The sequence below is a fragment of the Camelus dromedarius genome, chromosome 33, assembly GCF_036321535.1.
Source record: "Camelus dromedarius isolate mCamDro1 chromosome 33, mCamDro1.pat, whole genome shotgun sequence".
In the NCBI taxonomy this organism is placed as follows: Eukaryota; Metazoa; Chordata; class Mammalia; order Artiodactyla; family Camelidae; genus Camelus; species Camelus dromedarius.
In genome coordinates this window covers 15,093,933-15,115,057 of record NC_087468.1, presented here as the reverse complement: position 1 = coordinate 15,115,057, position 21,125 = coordinate 15,093,933, and the positions used below count along the sequence as shown (strand labels likewise).

The following is a 21,125-nucleotide window of genomic DNA, read 5'->3' as shown; positions in this document are numbered from 1 at the left end:
GCGGCCCGGGGCGCGCGGCGGGCGGGGGGCGGGCGGGGGGCGGGCGGGAGGCTGGAGCAGGAAGTGAGCCGACGGCCGCCCGGGAGGAAGCCGACCAAGCGAGTTCTGCTGCCGACAGGCCCGGGCCGCTCGGAGACATGGTGAGAGAGCTGGGAGCTCGGGAGGGGCTGACTTCAAGACCAGCCAGACGGGGCTGGGGGTGCTGGGGGTCAGGAAACGAAAGTTGGCGGTGAAGTCCGAGGGCTGGGCCGGCGCTGACCGTGGCCCCTCTTCTTTGACAGCTTGGCTGCAAATAGCCCTGAGCTGCCCCGGGCGGGTGTTCCTGCGCCTCTGCTCCCTCCCTCCCCTGACCCCGGTGCTGGCCTGGAGCGGGGCTTCGGTTGGGGTCGGGGATCCTGAATCATCTCCTCCTCCCGCCGGCCGGCCCGCGGGTGTTGTAACATTCCTGGGCAGCGCCTCTGCTGTTCCCAACGCAGATTCCAGCCCCGCGGCAGAAACCCCCCTCTGCCTTTCACTTTATCCCGGTACAGAAACCCAAAGAATTTGTCTCTCCACCAAGTCCAAGGAATTCACCCCTCTCCATGAGCAAGAGGAAAAGAGCCGGGGCTATGTAAAAGAGCCAGAAGTTGGTTCTCTGTGATAATTGACTTCGGACCCACACCCCTGGCCTGTATCTGGTAGTCTAGTGGGTCAGGGAGGGAGGAGCTTAATAGTTTTTTTCCTTCCTTGTTCAAAAACCTTATCATGAAGCCTGGGGATGAGGCATCAGCCAGGGGGGACTTGCGCTCCATTTCCTGCAAAGTCCAGGCTGCTTTCTGTATTTTATACTTGCTTATGCAGGCAATGGCGTGGTGCTTGCTTGTGGCGCTAAATGGTGAGGAAAGCAGAAGTTTGTGGCCCAATGGCTTGGTCTCGTGGGGCCTCGTGAGGGACCTGGAGCCTGGCTGGCTGCCATCCTTCTGGGTCTCAGCAGTCAGGTTGCCCAGGAGGCCCGCGGAACAGCTCTCCAGCTGCTGTCCTGGAGAGAGGGAGGATATGGCTAGGTGAGGGTGGTCAGTGGCTGGCATGGGCATTTTTAATGAGGACCCTGTGGAGTCTGAGAATTGGTAAATAGGGGTGGGTCTGGGCATCAGGAGAGATCCAGCTCAGATGTCTCCTCCAACCCCCTCTGAGGAGTGAGGAAGCAGTGGAGTGGGATTTGATGGCGTGCTTCTTGTCCTTGTCAGGCTCCCTGAAAACCTACAAAGTTCGATCTGGTCTGTCCCCTGACATCGGGCTCTCACCATCTGGGTCTTAAAAATACATTCGTTTTTTTGATTACATGAGAACTACATGAAAACCCTCTCTTTGTAAACAGTTCAAGCATAACAAAAAGCTAAAGTCCACCTTAGGCCTCCCCCTCCTCTGGCCTCAGGAGGCTGGGCCAAGTCTCAGTTCCTCCATCACTTGGCCTGATTAACCCCTGTGTGCCCGCTCAGGAGGAGGCCAGTGGCGGTGGAGGAGATGACCGTGTGCGGAACCTGCGGAGCGAAGTGGAGGGAGTCAAGAATATTATGACCCAGAACGTGGAGCGGATCCTGGCCCGGGGAGAAAACTTGGACCATCTCCGCAACAAGACAGAGGATCTGGAAGCCACAGTGAGATGATGGGGAGCCCCCTGGGAGCCAGAGGAAGACGGGGGAGGAGGATTACTAGGGGCTTGGGGCTTGGCAACAAAAAGAACCTGAGGGAAGTCTGCCTTTTCACTTGTGTTGGGAATTGATGTGAGATGAACCCCTACTTCTTTTCTTTTTTAATTTAATTTAATTTAATTTAATTTAATTTAATTTAATTTTTTGGTGGGGGCAGTTAATTAGTTAGTTAGTTTGTTTGTTTGCTTATTTATTTATTTATTTATTTTAATGGAGGTACGGGGAATCGAACCCAGAACCTTGTGCATGTTAAGCACGTGCTCTACCACCGAGCTATATCCTACCCCCTGCTCTACTCCACTGACTGGTACTGGGGTCCAGGGAATGGGTTCGAGGGCTGGGGCTGGGGGTGCCGGGTGGACCCTGGAGGCATTTTCGGAGGTCGATGGTTCAGTCAGCCTGTGCCTTCCGAAGGCTTCTCTCCTATGAAACCGACTTTCCCTTTGAAACTGACTGTCTTTGACAATCATTTGGCCTCCCCAGAGCAAACATATTGTCTCCAGAAAAATCCTCTTAGGGCCTTTGGCCTTCCCTAGGATATATTAGGCAGGAGATGGAAAGAGTCCTGCTGAGTCAGCTTTCAAAAGAAGCTGGGAAGAGCAGTAAAAGTCTTTGATCGCAGGGTCCTCTGCTAGCTGAAGGCTAGAATAATATCTCCCACACAACTTGCTAGGTCTCATTCTCTCTCTCCAGCCAGAGGCCAAAGCCAGCTGCTCAGGGAGGAAGTAACTCTGAAGTTCAGCAAAGGCTGGAGCCTAAGGTTCCATGCCCATAGGGAGCGACTGGCCCGTAGCTTTTCAGAGTCCTGGGTATAATCTTGAGTACAACTCCTCTGACTCCCTGGGACTCCATGTTTCTTTCCACAGTCTAGTCTGGGGAAGCATGGCCCAGGGAAACTTAATTTCTGCAACTCAAGTTGGGAAAGGAAGAGCAGTTGCCCTCAATTCCAACCCCTGTACTGCCCTGGCCCTTCCTCCAGCTTCAGCTGTCCTCAAGAGGCCAGAAGTCATGGAACCAGGGAGATATGTCCACCTGAAGTCTACACCCCTCAGCCTTGGTGTCCGCACTCCCCAGGGCAGGTTGTGCTGCCAGTGTCATGACACTGGGAGTGAGCATGTGTAAAAGGGCCCTCAGTTTGCATGACAGAGCAGGGGTAAGAAGAGAACAGGCAGGGGGTGGGAATAGCTCAGTGGTAGAGCACATACTTAGCATCCATGAGGTACTGAGTTCAATCCCCAGTGCCTCCATTAAAAGGAAAAAAGAGAGAGAGAGATAGAAGGGGGCAGGCAGGGGGCAGGCAGGGGGCCAAGGAGAGCCCAAGAATTCTAACTTTGAACGTGGCCACCAGATTGTTTTATTTAGCAGTCTGTGACCTCAACTCAGCCCTTAACCATTTAGATGGATGGCAGGTGGTGGGTCTCTCTGTTTGTACTCTTGTTCCAGTGGGAGGAGGCACTGGGTCACTCTTCCTTATCCCCAACAGTCCGAGCACTTCAAGACCACATCGCAGAAAGTGGCTCGGAAGTTCTGGTGGAAGAATGTGAAGATGATCGTCCTCATCTGCGTGATCGTTTTTATCATCGTCCTCTTCATCGTGCTCTTTGCCACGGGTGCCATCCCTTAAGTAACTTAGGGGACCCCTCCCACCCTGCCCTCCTTTTCAGGGCAACTTTTCATAGTGGGTGCCAAAAGGGGACCCTCTCTCCTGTCCTTCTCCGCAGGAAATGTTGTTTGGTCTTCCTGTCCCTCACTCTGAGGTCCTTCCTCCACACTGTCTACCCTAGGGAGCACCTCGATCCCCGGAAGGAGAGAGCTGGACTGTGGATGTGTTTCGGGGGTCCTCAGAGTGGCTGGAGAGACCCAGAGGGCCCAGCATGTGGCTGGGAAACTGATGGAACTGATGGTGGCTGGTGGGCAATAAAGACCTCTTAGTGTTCCTGTGAGTGTGAGATACTTTGTCCCTTTCCATTTGGCCTTTGACCCTTCTATTTCTTTTATCCCAGAGGACACCCTCTGGCCAGGATTCTCCCATTGGAGGCCCAAGAGCGTTGGAGAGGTGGAGAGCATATGTTTGGAGAAGAAAGATGGACACTCCCTGTCTTTCTTTATCTCCCCTTGTTCCATCATTGTCCTGGTCTAAAGAACAGAAATTTTCTGGAGGTCTTGGCGTATGGAAAATTCAAAACCTTCCCAGCATTTTCATTAGGGTGACGTGGAAGACTCCAAAGTGTCCTCTCTGGATCTTGCCATTTTCTTTATTACTTTTCCGCTGGAGGTGTGACCCGAGACATGAAGCATTTAGGAATCTGGTTAAGGGCCTCCGGATTCTCGCATCATTGCTCTCTCTCTTCTGTGGCCCTGTTGTAGCCTAGAGCCAGCAAGAGGGCAGTGGGGTGGTAGAGAAACTGAACTGCTTTTCCTTCTCTTGTGGTTCTGCAAGTTCTGTTTGTCTTTTGTCTGCCCTGTCCATCCGGAACTCAGCAGGGCCTCTGGGTCTCAGCTGTCCAAAGGGGGCTAGCATCTCCCACCCGTGTCCCGTGGCTGGGCATAGTCAGTGTCACAGGATGGGGCCTATGGCCTTCCTTCCCCTCCATGGACAATGGACCTCTCTGTCTTTGGGCCTCCCTCCTCCCTACCAGGTTCCACCATGATTGTCACTCTTTCCAGTGCCCAGGATGCCTTGGTTGGGGGGAAGGGTTCTTGTCATCTCTGTCCCTATTTCCCCCATAGGCTTTCCAGAACTGAAAACAACCTGTTTGGGGGAGGGAAGAGGAAGGGACAGGGTTGGGAGACAGGATTTGGGACTAGTACTGATAAGTCAGTTTCTAGAATCATGCTCAGAAAACTGGGAACGGAGGAAAGCACAGAAGAGACCCTCGGAGCAGTTTTTGTCACAACATGTCCATCCTCTCTCTCCTCAGCCCACTCCTGGACTTGAGGTCCAAGCAACTGGGGTAACTGCGACCTAGACCATCGGGGCGTGGGGGTGGGGTGGGGTCTGTGCTCACAGAAGATCAATCCTGGAGACGGATGCCTTCAACCCCCTTCCTCAAGAGGTAGGTCGCATTTGAGATGTTGGGGGTGGCATGGGGTGAGCTGGCGAACAGGTGGCTGGTGGCTTCTCTCCAGCAGTGAAAGGGGAGGCTGAGGATGGATAAATTCAGCTCATAAGGGCTCTGGTCAGAAGGTAGACACACCAGCCTCCCTCATCCCCTCACTGAGGAACAGGGTCATATCAGGGCAGGGCTGCAGTTGCCCGCAAAGTGAAAGAGAAAGCTAGAACTAGTACCTTCTCCATGAGGGTCTATTTTCTCTTTTAACTGAGGTGAAAGTCACAAAACATACAATTGACCATTTTTAAAATGTACAATCCAGGGGAAGTAGTGCATTCATAATATTTATTGTGAATAAGCTTTATTTAGTTTCAAAACTTTGGGGGAATTGGTTTTTGGTTGTGCGTGAGATGCACTCACCAAGTTAGCAAAGACCCTGCCTAGCTGTTCACTGCATTTCCAGCGCCTAACAAAGGCGGGGCAATCGTGCTCCTACAGGTGTTTGTTGAATGAATAAATGACACCTCCCCAGGTAAACCCGATCTACCTGATGTTGGAGGCAGCTCCAGAGAGGACCTAAGCCCGGCTTCAGAGCCCGCTCCACTATGCCCATTTCATAGACTGGGGTCCTGAGACGCAGACCTGGGCCTATGCTGCCGGAGCGGAGCCCCCACTTCACGAGGCTGGGGAGTCGGCCGGAGACTTGCGCGGCGGCCCGCGGAGAGGCACCGAAGCCGGATCCGTCACGGTCGCCGTCGCCGGCCGCTTTCGATTTGCCTGTCTTGGTCGCTGCTCAGGGGAGCGCGCCCCCCGCCCCCGCCGGGCCGGCCCCGCCCCGCCCTCCGCTTCCTCCCGGGTCCCTGGCACTGCAGCCGCTCGCGGGCAGAGGAGCCGGAGCGGGCGAGGAGGCGGCAGCGGCGATGGTGAGGGCCCGGGGCGGGGCGGGGCGGGGGGCAGAGGGCAGAGGACGGCCGTGGGGGTGCGAGGCGGGAGTCCGAAGTCCAAGGGTGGGGGCGTCCTCCGGAGGGGACGGCGGCGGGGAGCGGGACCGCGCGGGACCCTCCACTCCCCACGCACCCGGGCAGGGAAAGTGCGGCGTGCGCCGGTCCCGGCGGCCCCGCGCCGAGTGAGCGGGACTCCGGCTTCGCACTTGCGGGAGTCCGGTGATTACCAGCACTGGCTTTGGAGTTAGACTCCGGGCCGAGATCCTGCTGGTGGCCACTTACCCGCTCTGTGACCCCGGGCAAGTCACTTAGCCTCCCTGAGCCTCCTTTTCCGCATCGTGAAGTGGGGTCAGCAATACCGGCCTTGCTGAGTCCTTGGGAGGTTAAAGGAGACACAATGGCAGAGACCCGCCTGGAGCTCAGAAAGCCTGCTCCTGAGAAGTGGTGGGTAAAACGATGACCTTTCCAGCCCTTCTTGGAGCCGTGAGGAGCCAAGTCTGGCCCAGGAGTTGGAAACCTGAGCAGAGGGCACGGTAGAGGATATACCAGCCTGGTGGCAGGGTGGTGGGGGGCAGACTCCTCTAGGGAGAGAGAAAGGAAGATGTTTACTTAGAAAGTTCCACTGAAGTTATCAGACAGGGGCATGGCCTGACTCCCTTCTAACCCCTACCAAGGGACAGATTCTTGAGTGAGTCATTCGTCCACTCCTGCTGTAGACTCTGGCCTCTGTCTCCACTTGCCATCTCCAAGGCAAAGGTGTCAGGAACAGGTGGTGCCCCTCCCCTGGAACTCGTGGGAAGTTGGGCCCGGCAGAAGCAGGCTTGGTGCTTTAAGATTCTGCCACGGAAAAGCCAGCAGAGAGGTGTGATGGATGTGTCCTGGCTGAGGGTCGAGATGCCTGGATGGCCTCATCTCCAGGGAACTGGAGGCAGGAAGAGGAAGCGGGGCAGGAAGGTAGCACTGAGCTCTAAGGCCATGCCAGGAAACTGAGGGAGGCCCGCAGAATGGGACTGAGCCCAGAGCCCACTTCCCAGTGTGCAGAGCAAGGGATCAGGCAGGGGTAGGGTGGACAGCCAGCTGGACCTTAGCACTTGGCCAGAAGTGGAAACTCTTGAAATGAAGGCAGAGGTCAGGGTAATTTGGGGGCGAGTGGTACTGGAAAACTCTGGGACTCTCACAGGTTCATCTGAGACAAATAGTGGATCAGAGCCTGGGAAGCATACATTGATTTCTCTCTTCTACCCATCTCCTAGCCCCCTCCCTTTGTTCTTTCTCTCACTCCTGCCCCTTTGTCCACCCCCAGCACTGCCCCTTCCTTCTTTCCATCCACCTTCCCTACCTGGTCCATCTTTTTTTTTAAATTATTATTATTACATTTATTTATTTAATTGAAGTGTAGTTGATTTACAATGTTTCAGGTGTACCTGGTCCTTATTCCTTTTCTTTCTTTTCTCCTCTTCTCTGACTCATTCAATTAACAAGTATTTCTTGGGCATTTCCTTTGTGCTAGACCTGGTGACTAGTATGGGGGGTAGAGTAGGAATAAACTAGTGATGGGAAAGATAGAAATTGAATGGGTAATGACTTGAATTCATTCATCTTGTAGATGGTCCTCTCTCATGCACTGTCCAAAGAATTTGGGTTTTGAGCCAGGGGACTCCCTTGTATGCACACAAGTTGAGTTGGCAACATCAAAAGGTCTGGTGAGTCTTCAGCCAGCCAGCCAAAGCATTTGATCTCCTTTACCTACATCTAGTTTAGCACCGGGGTTAAGAATGTGATCCTTGAAGTCTAAGTCGGTTCAGTTCCCAGATCTACTTACAGGCTCTGTGACCTTGGATGGGTGATTTAACCCCTCTGGGCTTCAATTTCTTAATAGAACTGGAATAACAGCACTTTCCTCAATGGATTGTTGTGAGGCTTAAATGAGATAAAGTGAACAAACAGCTAGCCGCAGAGTGCTTAGCTCAAGAGTACGTGCCCATTGAATGGCAGCTGTCATCACGGTCAAGATGTGAAACCTTCTCAACAGCCTGCAGCGCCTGATGGAAATAAACTGGATATGAGTTATCAAAGGCCCATGTCAAGTTCTATATTTAGGTTAGAAACAATTAAGTGCACAAACTTGCAGTAAGGAAGAGCTTGCTTGGCTATGTATTTTGTAAAAATATATAAGCAGTTTTATTGACCACAAGTATTGTGTAGTTCCTGAGATCTGACAGCTACAAAGAATGCTAGGGTAACTTGGGCTACAGCAATAATAATAATAGCTATTATTTACTGAGCATTTAGTATGTGTCAGGAATTGTGCTAAGCCCTTTATTTATAATAGATCACACGCCTTAGCTAATGTTATGGGAGATATCATTGTCCCCACTTTATAGATGAGGAAGTGGAGGGTCAGAAAGTTCACATCCCGGTCTTCAGTCACTGCAGGATTTGAAGGATGCTGGAGCTGCAGCACAGAGCCTTGCTTTTAGGCTCTGAGGTCAGGCAAGTGCTGACCCAGGAAGAAGCTGACACACCAGGTCGCTGCCCAGGTCCAAGTGAAGACACAACAGTGACAGCTGGATAAGAGTTTTGTAAGCACTAAACAAGAAAGAGGGGAGACAGGAGAGTTTTGGTAAGGGAGGTTTTTGAGAGCTTTGTTTTCAGAGAAAGCAACTTATTTGGCTTGGAAAACCCTAAGGGGGGATTTGAGAATCAAAGAGGGGTATTCTGCATACAGGTAACGGTCTGTCCGTTTCCTGTAACTAACACCCTTTGCCAGCAGTGCTGCCTCCACACCCCCCCAAACCCCGGAAGTGCCTCTTTCACCCTCCCTTCCTCTTGCCCTCGCTCCCGCTCCCCGCTAGCCTGCGGGACACCTCAGACCCTTGCCGATGGCACTTTTCTGTGCCTTCTGGTGGCCTCTCTTCTTGAGTTTTCTCACCTCCATGCCTTCTGGTGGCCTCTCTTCTTGAGTTTTCTCACCTCCATTCTCTTTTACTACCAGCAGAGAAATTCTCCTGAAGTCCCTCCAGGCTCAGAAACCTACGCTAGCTCTGGGTCCATCCTTCCCTCCACATAAGCTTCCTCTTCTTGGCTTTTACTGCTTTCTCAATTCCCGTCCTGCCCCTTCCATCCTTACCCTCTGCCAGACTGTCACTGTCCCGAGTATGTCTCTGTCTCTCTGTGGCACGAGTGTCCGAGCTCCCCCCTCATCCCCCATCTCAGGAATCCCCTCTCTGTGGGCAGCTCCGACACTCACTGTTTGTATCTCACGCTATAAACTCTTTTCTCTGACTGTATCACATATGTCTTTCCCCAGGCCTATAGTGATCCTTTTAAGAACAGGCACAGTTCATTCAGAAAATATTTTCCGCACGTCCACTGTGTGCCAGGCACTCTGCCGAGTTCTGTGTGGCAGGAGGTGGCGTGGTCTTGCCCTCTGGCCACTTACCTCCTTCCCCACCACGCAGTTCTCTATCTCAATCACTGTGCCAGCAGTGACCAGTGCATACGGTGTCCTTTTTCCTCTGGTTGAGTGGGGCCAAGGAGGGCCAGAGACTTGAACCTGGAGGCCTCTGTGTTCTTTTAGGCGTGGGACCATCTTGGCTCTGGACAGGCCTGGCTTCGCAGTGAGGGAAGGAGGCTGCAGCTTGCAGCAGGAGGCACAGCCAGGTCTCTTGAAGAATGTGACCCAACACCACCCCGTGTTGGAGAATAAGATAACAACAGCTGTAGGGTTCAGAGAAGAAAAAATAATGTCCAGCATCCCACCGGCCTCTAGCAGTGATTCTCATTTTTGACTCTTGGTCCATTCCCAGGTTTTTGTGTTGGACTATTTGAATGTGAGGAGGGCTTGGACTGTTTGAATGTGAGAGACTCCAAATAATGAAGACTTGTTGAGGAATATAGCAGCCATGATAGTAGTGATGACGGTTGACTCAGGAAAAGGTAGAGATGAGTATACGGCTTCCCTGCTTTCTTCATTCTTCCTCCTTGTTCCCCTGGTACTGCTTGCCCCAGCCTGTGAGTGTGCCCCTCCGTCGTGGTTTGCTACCCCCCTTCTCAAAGCAGGTTGCTTTTCTAGTTCATGGGTAAATATTGGCCTACTTGGGTTTCAGATGCCTGCCCCTCCAAATTCCTGCTGGGCTAGATAAACACCCTGGGATAACAAACTTGAGAGTAACAGTTGCATTTGGATATGCTGTAATGCAGCTGGCCCACTCACTGAGTTCCTGCAGTGGTCAGCACGATGTTGGGCCCCCAGGCACTGGCCTCTGCCCTCCTGCTGGGAGCCTGTGGTCCAGTTGGGGAGGTCAGACTCATATACTGAGAATGCTTGAAGGTTGTGTGCAAGGCAGCTGCACAAATCCTCAATGAGGATTCTTGCCTGAGTAGGAGGTGGCGCTCTGTGACCACCAGATCCCTTCCCTTTCTCTGGTTTTAAGTGGAATTCAGTCAAGTGCCAAAATGTCTACTGCAGACAATGGGCAATATAGTCTGGCAGGAAAAGGAGCTTGGCCCGTGTTCTGTGGGGAGGAGATGAGAGGAGGGCTGGGCTGTGGGGGACTAGGCTGGGCAGAGGGAGTAGCTGTGGTTTGTTAATCCGCTGGTGTTCATCTCTCTGACATGTCCCTGGACTTCAAGCTCTTACTAGGGCCCCCTGCCCTGAGTCTCCCGGTTGCCTGCATCCAAAGCCCAGTTCCTTTCTTGCTTGGGACCCCTGCTTTCTTCTTCCTCCTGTCCCCTCAGTCTCCCTGCTTGGATCCTGCATCTCCCATCCCAGTCCTCTGAAATGAGCTGGGTTCTTTTGTCAGATGAGGCTGGGAAATCAGAGTAGGTCTCCTCTGTGTGAGGTGGAACCCAGAGAAGATCTTGGCCAGCCGGAAAGCTGGAGGCCAGGGACCAGGAAGGCTGAGGTTCTCAGGCAGATGGAGAATCAGCTTTGAGCACTGATGTGGGAGCAGGGTCAGGCCAGGAGGCAGAACTGGCCTGACCAGTCAGAATCCTGGGGAGGGCGGGGAGGGAGATCTGATCTCAGTTTGTGTCTGTGGGGTGAGGCAGAGGCTGTAACGTGTGGTGGTCCAAAATTACCTCTCTAGCTCTGTGGGGTGGAGCTCCTGCCTGTCTGCCTCTGGCCAAGTAGCTTGGCTCTCTGTTCTTTGCTGCCTCCTTAGGCCAGTGGGAAGCCATAGGGCAGGTGTGCCTTGAGTCAAGGCCAACCTAGAGCAGGTGAGCAAAGTGTCTGCTTTGGAAGGTCCCATCTGGGGCCACCTTAGAGGAAGCTGAAATGCTGGAGGTCAAGGCTGATCTAGGACCTGCTGTGATAGGTAAGGGGAGGAGCCCAAGGTGAGCCACACCCCCTGGCAGGCTGGCCCTTCACTCTGCACATATCAGACCCTTCCATGAAAGATGCTGTTCCCCTTACTCAGATACTACACGTGTGTACACACACACATACACACGCTGTGGGGGCAAGGGGGTCTCTAGGTCTCAGGACCAGATGAGGGCCAAATGGGGGTCTTGTGTAACCCTGACCTTGGGCTTGGTGCACAGGCAGGGAAAGAGCTGGAGCAGTGCCAGCGGCAGGCAGATGAGGTGACAGAAATCATGCTCAACAACTTCGGCAAGGTCCTGGAGCGTGACGGGAAGCTGGCGGAGCTGGAAAAACGTTCAGACCAACTCCTAGATATGGTATGAGGCCTGGGGAAGCAGGGTTGGGGGAGAGACTAGGAGGGGCCCTCAGAGGGAGCTCTCAGGCTGTGCTTAGGGTCTCCAGGCCACTTGGGGGCCTGAGGCTCACCCAAGGGCCAGTGTGGGGTTTCTTGAGGCACCCCCCAACCTAGCTATGCAACAGGTAGGTAGGCCTTATGCAGTAAGAAGGCCTTGGTTTGAAGCTGTGGATCTTCCTAAAGGCTGAAGACTAGCACTGTTAACAGTAGGGAGAAGCGGGATGGTGTGTGAGCCCGTAGGAGTGCGAGTCAGGGGCTACACCAGTGTCTGAGACCAGGAGTCAGGCTGGGGGATCCCAGGGAAGGCTGTGTGGAGGAAGGGAGCAGACAGGATGGGGAGGCTGCGGGAGGAGACTAGGCCTTGCCAGGGCAGGGCTGGAAGGGGCTGGTTCGGGGCTCTGGGGAAACACCCAACTCACACCTTATGTCTGGGGGTGTCCACAGAGCTCAGCCTTCAGCAAGACAACCAAGACTATGGCCCGGAAGAAGCGCTGGGAGAACATCCGTTGCCGGATCTACTTGGGGGCGATCGTGGGCGGCAGCCTGGTCATTATACTGATCGTGCTGCTGGCCGTCTTTCTCTCACTGAGCAGCAAGAACAGTGGTGCCTCACAGGCCCAGGGCGCAGGTGCTTCCTCAGGGCCTGGGGACTGACCCAGCTGGGCCTGAAAAAAAGGCCCAATGCCCACACTGGCTGGTTTTGGTCTTCAGAAAACCCTGGCATTTGCTCCCATCTGAGCCACCGCAGTGGGCCCAGAAAGGCAGCCCCAATTTGTGCACCTTTGTTATCTCCTATCACACCACAGACTGGCCCTTGAGGGCAGCTTGCTACACCGGCCATGCCAGACCAGCCCCATCTGGAGCTTAGTAAAAGCTGCTGTTTGGTTAAAAGCTGGTGTGTGTGCATGTGTATGCGTGTGTGTGTTTGAAGGTTTCCAAGTTGGTTCATCTTGCTCTGCCTGCACTCCTGGGGCTACTTAGAAAGTCCCAAAGGACTCCAGTCCTGGGAGGTGGCCCCTTCCTCTCCCTTCCTGACTTGATCCAACCCTACACAGACAGATCCTTCCAGAGTGCAGGTGTAAAGACACAACAGCCCCCCAACCAAACCCTTCAACCAGTGCCTCTGAGAATGTTCCCCTGAGAATGAAATCTATTACTTTTCTGATGTCTTGGGATGTTCAGAGGACCAGTGGGACTCCAGATGGGATGACAAAGAGGAAAACACTTCCAAAATGTTTATATTACAAGGCTCTCACCCTCAGAGAGACCTTTGACCCTTAAGCACCTCTTCTCCAATCTCTCCGCCCACATTCTTCCTCAAACTTTACACCAGATTGTAGGTTGTGGGTGGGGGATGGGGCAGTGCGTGCAGACGGCTTCCTTCCACGGTGCTATAATGCAGAGTCACAAAGGATGGCCTGGAGTTTGCCCTGTAGGAAAGAATTTGGGCTTTTCAGAGCTCTAGAATCACATACAATCAAGCAGATAGTGCCTTCAGGGTGCCAGGAAAGATCACTGGGTAATGAAAAAGGCCATGGAAAAAGGAAAGGCCCTACCAAGACCTGGGAAGCAGGGCAGCCACTTCCTGGGCTATTTAACATCTCAAACTCAAGTATGGGTGGGAAGGGGAATTCAGGGTCAAGTGTGTAACAGAAGCAGCTCCTTGTGAGGTGGAGTGAGGGTTACTGGCAGAGAAACAAGAACAAACCCTTAATTTGTACGCAACTGTACCTGCACAGAGCCGGCTACTTCCGCTAGGCTCATTGTTACCTGCCTTTCCTGGGAAAGATGGAGGAAAGCACAGCCCTGCACTTTGGTCTGCAACACCACTGACAGGCCCTGTGAATTCAGGCAAGCCACTTCCGGTACTTGGGGTTTACATATGTTAAAAAGGGATAGTGATACTTAGCTCCCAGGACAATTGTGGGGATTAATTACACCATACGTAAAATATATATCAATGTTATAGTTCTAGATGCCAAATAAATGGTAGCTGTCATCCAAATCATTTAATGTAGTGGTTCTCAACCTTGCCTCACACCAGAGAATCACCTGCAGAACTTATAAAAATACCATGCCCAGGCAGGCCTAGATCAGTTAAATCAAAATCTTTGAGGGTAAGTATCAGACGTGGTTTTTGTTTTTTTTTCCCTAAAGCTACAATCCCGCCTTCTTCTCGCTCCGGGAGATTATGGGTGGCGAGGGATGCAAACCACTTATTTAATTCAAGCCACTAGTTGTACAGAAGCTAGGGGAGAGGTTGAGCAATGGGCTAAAGGTCACACAGATAGTTCAGAGGGCTGGTAAGCCCCCCGATTTCCCTGCAGGGATCGTCCTCCTCTCGGTTGAGGAGGTTGCCCCACCCTTTATTATCGTGCCTAACACAGAAGAAACGAGCAGGAAATTTTTGTTTGTTTTGCGGGGGTCATGGAGAAGTCAAGCGACAAGTCCTGAATCAACTAGAGCGCAGCGGGTGCAGAAGTGCCCGGCGGGGACGGGTTAGAGCAGCGGGAAGCGCCCTGACTCCAGGCTTCCCTAGGCTCGCAGAACTCTTGAGCCCTGGGCCAGCGCCTCCCTCTTTCTAAGAGGCCGCTAGCATCCGCACTGCCGAGACCCTCTTGAGCCGCAGAGCAGATCGAAGACCCCCTAAAGCCCGGACACTTGGCATTTCAGGGCTCTAGGGACGCGATCTACAAGTCCCTCCCAGGAATTTACCCCAAGCTGGGACTCCGAGGCGAATGTTGTCTGACTAGCCCCGGCTCCTGCCATTGGCTTCAGCCTTTTGTCACCTGACTTTTCTAGCCAATCAGAGGTGAGAAAATTAATACTTCCGCTTTCGGTGGCTACTGTGCCCGCCTCTTGGATGCTCTGATTGGTCGTCCTCCCTCACCTCGCCAGTTTATTGGCCAGCCCCGCGAGGCCGCAGTCCAGCGGAGTCCGAGGGCTGTGTCAGACTGCTCCGCTGCCATGGCGTCCTACTTCGATGAACACGACTGCGAGCCGTTGGACCAACAGCAGGATGCCCGAACTAACATGCTGCTGGAGCTCGCAAGGTGAGTGCGCGGGGCTGGGAGGTAGGGCCCAGGCAACAGGTTTCTGGGCTGAGGCTGGCTGCAGAAGGCGGATTATCTGGGGTAGCGGATCCTGGGGAGGACGGATGAATAATCTGGAGTTACTCCGGCGGTAAGATTCGGGGGGAAGTCGATAATTTGGATCATCCGTGAGCAGCCTCGGCCAAGGGGATGCTGGGAAAGACTGAAGGTGGAGAGTAAGGGGAATCGGGACGGTAGGGCAGTGGACTCTAGGAAGTACAGGAGTAGGCGGGTCATGGGGGCGGGGTAGAGGCCGTGTGGGTGTGAGTAGGTACATTAGGAACACCAAGCACGGAAGCCACACAGCCACTTGGAATCTGGCTTTACTAGGTCATTCCTCCGTGGCCTAAGTAACTCCTCCTCTGAGCTGCTGCCTCCTGTGTAGAATGGGTATAAACAGCCTGCGTGCTTGCGGTTGCCGGATAGCAGCTGTAAGCCATTTCCCACTGTGCTTTTTGTCTACTGAGCACTACGAGGGGGTAGCTATTAGTACTGCTAGTTGGGCAGAGTATTTATCTGTTAGTTAAGCCTAGTGGATTGTGGGGGCAGAGAGAAAGTTTGTTTTTGTTTTTGTTTTTTTTTTTTTGGTCCTGAGCTGGCATCCTTCTTCCCAGGTCACTTTTTAACAGGATGGACTTTGAAGACTTGGGGTTGGTAGTAGACTGGGATCACCACTTGCCTCCACCTGCTGCCAAGACTGCAGTTGAGAACCTCCCCAGGACAGTCATCAGGGGCTCTCAGGCTGGTGAGAACACTAATTCTTTCCACTGTTTGGGGCAAGTCTGCCAGACCCACATCATCTGGAGCCAGACTATGGTGTGGCCTCTCAGTTTTCCAGGCCAGGTTGGGGCAGGAGTATCCTTCAGGAGCGGGAGCTGGGAGGTAGGGCCTATAGCAACTCTCCTGATCAGCACTCCCTCCTAAAGAGCTCAAGTGCCCCGTGTGTCTTTTGGAATTTGAGGAGGAGGAGACTGCCATTGAGATGCCTTGCCATCACCTCTTCCATTCCAACTGCATTCTGCCCTGGCTGAGCAAGGTACTGACTGCGTCCTTTCTCCCAGCCCTCCCCCTGCCCTGGGCCCAGTTTTCTAGACTCTTTCTGTGTATGGTCTACTGGGAGAATCAGAGACAGGAGAGGAGTAGGGGTGGGAGTTGGGAGCCGGGGACGGATATTAGCTCATGAAGACCAGACCAGGGCTGGTACACTGCACTGCTTTTCTTAGACAAACTCCTGCCCCCTGTGCCGCCATGAGCTACCCACTGATGATGACACTTATGAGGAACACAGACGAGATAAGGTAGGGGCTGGGTAAGTGGAGGGGGTGGTAATGGGGCTCCCTGAGTTCTTATCCTTAGTGCTCTCGTTCCCCACCTCAGCAGGCCTGAGTAGGCCTCACGGTCCCTGACTCTGGCCGCCTTCCCAGTGACTTTGCTGAGGAGCCAGAGCCTTGGCAATGAAGATGTTAGGGGCCTGAAAACAGTGAAAGCCAGCCTCACGATGGCTACTCTACCCCTTGACCCACAGGCCTTCAGGTATGGCCCATGCCCAGCACACTTTCTTTCCTTCAGGCTCGCAAGCAGCAGCAGAAGCACCGACTGGAGAACCTCCATGGAGCCATGTACACATGAGGTGGATGGGGCTGAGCATCCATCCCCCACAGCATCTTCCTCTTGTGCCTCAAATCTCATTAAAGGTTTCTTTACCCATCCTGCGGCTGCATTGCTCACAGGCCTGGGCAGGGGCTCTGTACCCTCCACTCTGTCGACCGCTCTTGGGGAAGGTGGTCCTGAACTGCAGAAAGTACCAGGCTGCGGATCCCTGCCTGCCAAGCCTGAGGGCAGTAGAGCCCAGGTCAAGAACCCGGCCACTGGACCAGCCAGGGCCTAGGCCCACGTGTCTGTGGTTGGCAAGTAAAATGTGTTAGGGCCTGGCATTCAGTAGTTGCTTAAAGATGGTAAAGAAAAACTAGTCAACATCTCCCTCCCCCTGCAATCTTTAGTCAACCTTAGAATCCCAGGAGCTTTCTTTAACTTCGCTGCAAAAAATCACTTCTAACATTTGAAGTCAGAAGGGACTTGCAGGTCCTTCCTCATATCCCCTGCTATGGAGTCAAACGTCAAAGCAGACTCTGAGCAGGGTAGGAAGTGTGAAACGGTCAGGTCAGCTCTGCACTATTTAAAGGCCCAGAAAGGGCTTCAAGCCCTTGAGGCGGATTTGGACAGCACTTGGCGTCCCTGCTCAGAAACAGCAGCGGGCACTCAGGACCTCCCTGGCGGGGCAGGGACTTCTTCACATCCTTTGCCTAGAGAGAGCCGTCCTGGATCAGGTCCTCTCCAACTCTCCAGAACAGACTACAAACATGCAAATTAGAATTCTTTTAATAGATATAAAAAAAAAAATACTAAAATACCCACGTGGTTCTGCTGTGTTATTTGCCCTAAAGAAAGGGGGCAGAGCGAAGAATCCCAGGGCAGCTCAGTGGACCCAAAAATGGGCCTTTCCACCGACTAAGAGTGCTTACCCCTGCCCCCCGACTTTCTCTCTCTTGCTGTTCCCAGCCCCCAATTCCTGCAGCAGGAAACCCCAGTGGTCTGGCTTTGGCACTGGGGAGTAGAAGGCACCTGAAGGGCTGGCTGGGTGAATGAGGATACGTGACCTTAAAACGTAAAAACAACACTGTGGTGTGGGGAGCGGGCTGTGCTCGGGCAGTGCCAGGGCCCGCTCCTCTATGGCACAGGTGGGTGTGGGATGGCCACTCCTCCAGGAGCGAGGAAGCCTGCGTCCCAACAGAATACTTTCTCAGGATTGTTTTTTGGTACAAAATAAATGCAAAGGAGCGACAGGGTCGGGGAGCTGTGGAGGCCGGACCAGCCATCCTCCCCAGACCTCAGATCATGGCGACGCTCTCAGGGGCACAGTTGAGGTGCGTGGAGGCGCTGCTGCTCCCGGAGGACTTGCAGGCCCGGCCGGGGGCAGGCTGCAGCGCAGCCACCAGTGTCTCTGAGGAGACTGCCCCGAACTCGTAGCTGAAGGTACCGTAGAAAATGAGGAGGTCGATGACATACACCCACTCACACAGGGCTGCCCCGTGCTGCAGCTGGGAGCTCTCGTGGATGAAGAAGACACCATCTGGGATGAGGCTAAGGAAACGTTCAGTAGGATGTGCAGGAGCCTGGGGACAGCCTTTCTGCTCCCCAGGTATATGACTAGGCTGGGGCATAGGACCAGGCCTCGCCTACCGGGAGGGGAAGCAGAAGACCACACTGGGCAGGGGTGACCGCCCTCCACCCCCTCATCTTGGGTGGGAGGGGCCCTGGGCTACAGGAGTTGTTCCTGGCTGCCCTGTCCTGGAAGGATACTGAGGATCAGAGTGACAAAGGCGATAGCTGCCAGCAGGATCCGCAGGTAGGCCACAGCCAGGTCCTGGGGGGCAGTGGCCCCATGGTAGGAGAGGGCACAGTGCAGGCAGACAAAGAGCAGGCCGGCGGTGAAGGCCACGCCAGTTCCCACGTAGTGCAGAGACTTAGCGTGATCCACCTGGGCCCAGACGGGGCTGATCTGTGAAGCAGCCCTACTCCCCACCCCCTTCACACCACCTGTCCTCCCCTCTTCTCCCATCTTTCCCTCCCAGGCCCTCCCGTCCCCACTCCAACCTTGAGGGGCTGCTCCTGCCACGAGTCAACCCTCAGGAAACGGAGGGCCCCTGCAGACAGCCCAGCCCTGTTAGGGGGAGTTCAAGAGGCAGCCAGGCGGGGCACACCTGAAAGTTGCTGACTACCACAAGGCCCGCGGCGTTGGTGCAGCCTGTGATGAGCGTCGTGGTGTTAACCCAGGAATGACGATTCTGCTCCAGGAGCTGCCCATAGCGCAGGAGGCAGATCAGGGCCACTGGGGGAGGAGAGCACAGGTGGGGCTGGCAACTTCCTCTGGCCCTGACCCGGCCGGGCTAGCCCGCCAGCTTTCCCCCAGATACACTGAGGGCCGGAAGGGAACAGAAGGGCAGGCGGGGAACTGGGCTTCCTCAGGCTTGGGGCAGCAGGGTGGCCGTGTGGGAGCCAGCCTTTGGCCTTCGAGGAACAGGAGAGAAGTGGCCAGTCTAGCCTTAGCGCTTAGTGGGGTGGGCTGGGCGAGGCCAGGGCTTCCTGGGCCTTTCTGGGGACTGGGTGTGACAGTGGGCTGGACTGGGCTGGGGGGGAGGGGTGCTGAGAGCACAACTCACCCATGAAAGCACCCATGTTGCCAATGAGGCTGAAGAGGCAGCTCTCTGGAGGGTATGTGCCGCACTTGCTGAGAGGAGGGGGCGAGGACAGAGTGAGGCAGGGGCCGGAGCACTGGAAGGCCCCCGTTCTGGCCCACCTGCTCTCCTGTGCCTTATCTGCGCCTGTTCCCCAGCAGGCAAGCCACTGATGTGTGAGAAAGGCCAGTGTCCCTCACAAACACTTGGCCCTAGGCTGGCCGCACCCATCCCCCTCAAGGCAGAGCTCGTGTGTATCGGGTTAGGGAATGCCCAGGATGGCTCAGCAGACCTCGAGACTCCTTGGACTCCCTGAGACTGGCAAGGCCTGCAGCTAGTCTGGCTTTCCTTAAGCCAGAACCTGGGCAGGGCAATCAGAGGAGCCTGAACTTAAATCCAGGTGCCTCCACTTACAGCTTAGTGACCTGGATGGACAACATAGCTCGGTCTCAGTTTCCCTGCCTATAAAATGGTGAAACAACAGCTGCCTCAATGCTGGGAGGATTAAATGGCCTTATGCATGTAAAGCATTCAGCACAATGTCCGGCACATAGTAATTGGGAAGTAGTATTGTAATTAAGTGCTCTTGAGAGAATTATTATTCCTGTGACTCAGGGACAGGCCTTTGCTTGAGGGCCTTGTGTCTCCCTGACCTGCCTGGTTTCTAGGCCTTACCTGATGAGGGGGACATCATCCAGGGTGCAGCAGGTCTTGGGGCCCCCTGGCTCAGGGGGGTCAGGAGAGCAGGATTCGTTGTAGGACCTGACAGGCAGGACAGAGAGTAGACTAGGGGGGAAGGCGTTCCCCCAGGCCCTTGGCCTGTAGCCTCAGGCTGCTCGGAGACCACCCTCCCAGACCTCCCTCGGCAGGGGCAGAACAGGCCACTTCCCAGGGCCCGCCTGAGACAGAAGCCAAAGGGGTGAACGATGGTGAGAAGCAGGTAGGTGGGCACGAAGCCATGCCTGGGGAGGGGCAGGCGCTGCCAATGTCAGAGAAGAGCAGTGAGGCCCAGTGTCTCCATCTGGCTCGAGGCAGCCCCGGCCCAAGAGGAAACAGAGATGAAGGGAGCTTTAGAGTGAAGCTGTCTGCAGAGTGCGCCATACCAGTTCTCCACGGGGCACACGTGGTGGTTCATCACGGCCATGGCATACCTGCGGGAGCACAACTGTCACCTGGCCCCCATGATGCACCCAGCCTGCCCCCGCTGACTCTTCTCCTTTGGTTCTGCCCTGAATCAGCCTTATTGTCTTTGCTGGGGACTCAAGCTGGGGTTGGCCCTGCAGCTTGACACTACACTAAAACCCACTGCATGGCCCCAAACCACAAGACCTCTGGAAGTTGCCTTGGCTAAAAGTCTGTCCATCAGGGCCACCCTGCTGGACAGGAGTGGTGCCAGCTTGTCCCAAGGGGCTGTGTGCCCAGGCACTAGGCCAGGCTTTGGAGGCAGCCAGAGTGACCCTGGGTACCACCTGGGAGCCTGCAACAGGACAAGGGACTTTGTGTGTGCCATGAGGCTCCTGTTGGGTCCTGGCTGGGCCTCGTCCCTCCTCAGGCTGGGTCCATTTTGTCCCCTAGTTACCTTCCCCCTCCCCCTCTTTACTTACACAGTCCATAGGCCAGTGATGGAGAATGCTGACAGGCTGACAGGAAGGAGGATCCAGGCGGTCATGAGGAAGGGAAGCCAGGGTGGTGGTGGTGTGGGGAGGAGGACAAGAGGTAGGTGGGGAGGAGGAGGTTAGCCCAGCTACCTCAGGATACTTGGCCAAAACCATCAGCTGCCCGGGCCTGGTGGAGAGAGACAGGTCAAAGTCCAGGGTCTACTGACTGGCCAAAGCCGCTGCGGGGGAGAGGAAGATGATCAACGCCAGATTTAGGGCTCCCGCTGCGGCTCTGAGCGCCCACACTTGGGGCTGCGCCCACGCCGAAACGTGGACACTCTTCGGCACCTACCGGGGGGGCCTCCGCGCTCCACCCAGATGTTCAGATGCCGCGGGGCCCTAAGATTTGGAGAGTCCTACTCCCTCGCCTGAGGGTTCTGGGCTGGGAGAGGCTGGCGTCAGGACAGTCCAGGGGGCCACGCCAAGGGAAGCATGGGAAGGGGGTCCGGGGCCCGGTGGAGGCGCGGCTGCCCGCCCGCAGCCACCTGACCACCGGCGCCGCGGGGAAGGGGCGGGTTCACGTGGGAAGCCCAGCCCGGCCCCCGCCCGCGTGGGCGCCCGGAGCCCACGCCCTGCGAGTCCGCTGGACCCGGGGTCCCGTGCCCGCAGGTGATCCCTGGAGGTCCTGGGAGAGGAAGGGGCCCAGTACGCACCTCCCCGAGCGCCCCGCCACCGCGCCCTGCTCAACCCCCGCGTGGCGCCGTCCCGGCTGCGGCCCTCGGAGCGGCCCTG

General features: G+C 55.1%; 4 protein-coding genes and 1 long non-coding RNA gene across 7 annotated transcripts; 3 read left to right on the top strand and 2 right to left on the bottom strand.

Annotated features, from left to right (window-relative positions):
- Nucleotides 1-38: 38 nt before the first annotated feature.
- On the top strand, nucleotides 39-3,634 carry VAMP8 (vesicle associated membrane protein 8). The gene is made up of 3 exons (XM_010997833.3): nucleotides 39-140; nucleotides 1,479-1,637; nucleotides 3,175-3,634. Exons 1-3 carry the CDS (start codon nucleotides 138-140, stop codon nucleotides 3,313-3,315), a joined length of 303 nt encoding a protein of 100 aa, XP_010996135.1. The 5' UTR covers nucleotides 39-137; the 3' UTR covers nucleotides 3,316-3,634.
- On the bottom strand, nucleotides 3,362-5,542 carry LOC135319863 (uncharacterized). Its single transcript, XR_010378836.1, has 2 exons — nucleotides 5,292-5,542; nucleotides 3,362-4,835 (listed from the first exon to the last, which is right to left on the bottom strand). It is a non-coding gene; the product is annotated as an uncharacterized LOC135319863 (long non-coding RNA).
- Nucleotides 5,543-5,595: 53 nt separating this feature from the next.
- Nucleotides 5,596-12,299, top strand: VAMP5 (vesicle associated membrane protein 5). Of its 2 annotated transcripts, XM_031441339.2 has the most exons (4): nucleotides 5,626-5,667; nucleotides 9,498-9,627; nucleotides 11,233-11,370; nucleotides 11,853-12,299. In XM_031441339.2, the coding sequence occupies exons 3-4, from the start codon at nucleotides 11,287-11,289 to the stop codon at nucleotides 12,060-12,062; spliced, it is 294 nt and encodes a 97-aa protein (XP_031297199.1). In that variant the 5' UTR covers nucleotides 5,626-5,667; nucleotides 9,498-9,627; nucleotides 11,233-11,286; the 3' UTR covers nucleotides 12,063-12,299. The 2 variants fall into 2 exon arrangements, with proteins under 2 accessions (XP_031297198.1, XP_031297199.1); XM_031441338.2 differs by lacking the exon at nucleotides 9,498-9,627 and having other exon boundaries at nucleotides 5,596-5,667.
- Nucleotides 12,300-14,308: 2,009 nt separating this feature from the next.
- RNF181 (ring finger protein 181) lies at nucleotides 14,309-16,207 on the top strand. Of its 2 annotated transcripts, XM_010997837.3 has the most exons (5): nucleotides 14,309-14,461; nucleotides 15,115-15,245; nucleotides 15,427-15,536; nucleotides 15,724-15,798; nucleotides 16,070-16,207. In XM_010997837.3, the coding sequence occupies exons 1-5, from the start codon at nucleotides 14,376-14,378 to the stop codon at nucleotides 16,127-16,129; spliced, it is 462 nt and encodes a 153-aa protein (XP_010996139.1). In that variant the 5' UTR covers nucleotides 14,309-14,375; the 3' UTR covers nucleotides 16,130-16,207. The 2 variants fall into 2 exon arrangements, with proteins under 2 accessions (XP_010996139.1, XP_031297195.1); XM_031441335.2 differs by lacking the exon at nucleotides 15,724-15,798.
- Nucleotides 16,208-16,861: 654 nt separating this feature from the next.
- On the bottom strand, nucleotides 16,862-21,125 carry TMEM150A (transmembrane protein 150A). The gene is made up of 8 exons (XM_031441332.2): nucleotides 21,047-21,125; nucleotides 20,340-20,520; nucleotides 19,839-19,886; nucleotides 19,411-19,497; nucleotides 18,721-18,788; nucleotides 18,262-18,389; nucleotides 17,861-18,038; nucleotides 16,862-17,630 (listed from the first exon to the last, which is right to left on the bottom strand). The coding sequence occupies exons 2-8, from the start codon at nucleotides 20,402-20,404 to the stop codon at nucleotides 17,389-17,391; spliced, it is 816 nt and encodes a 271-aa protein (XP_031297192.1). The 5' UTR covers nucleotides 20,405-20,520; nucleotides 21,047-21,125; the 3' UTR covers nucleotides 16,862-17,388.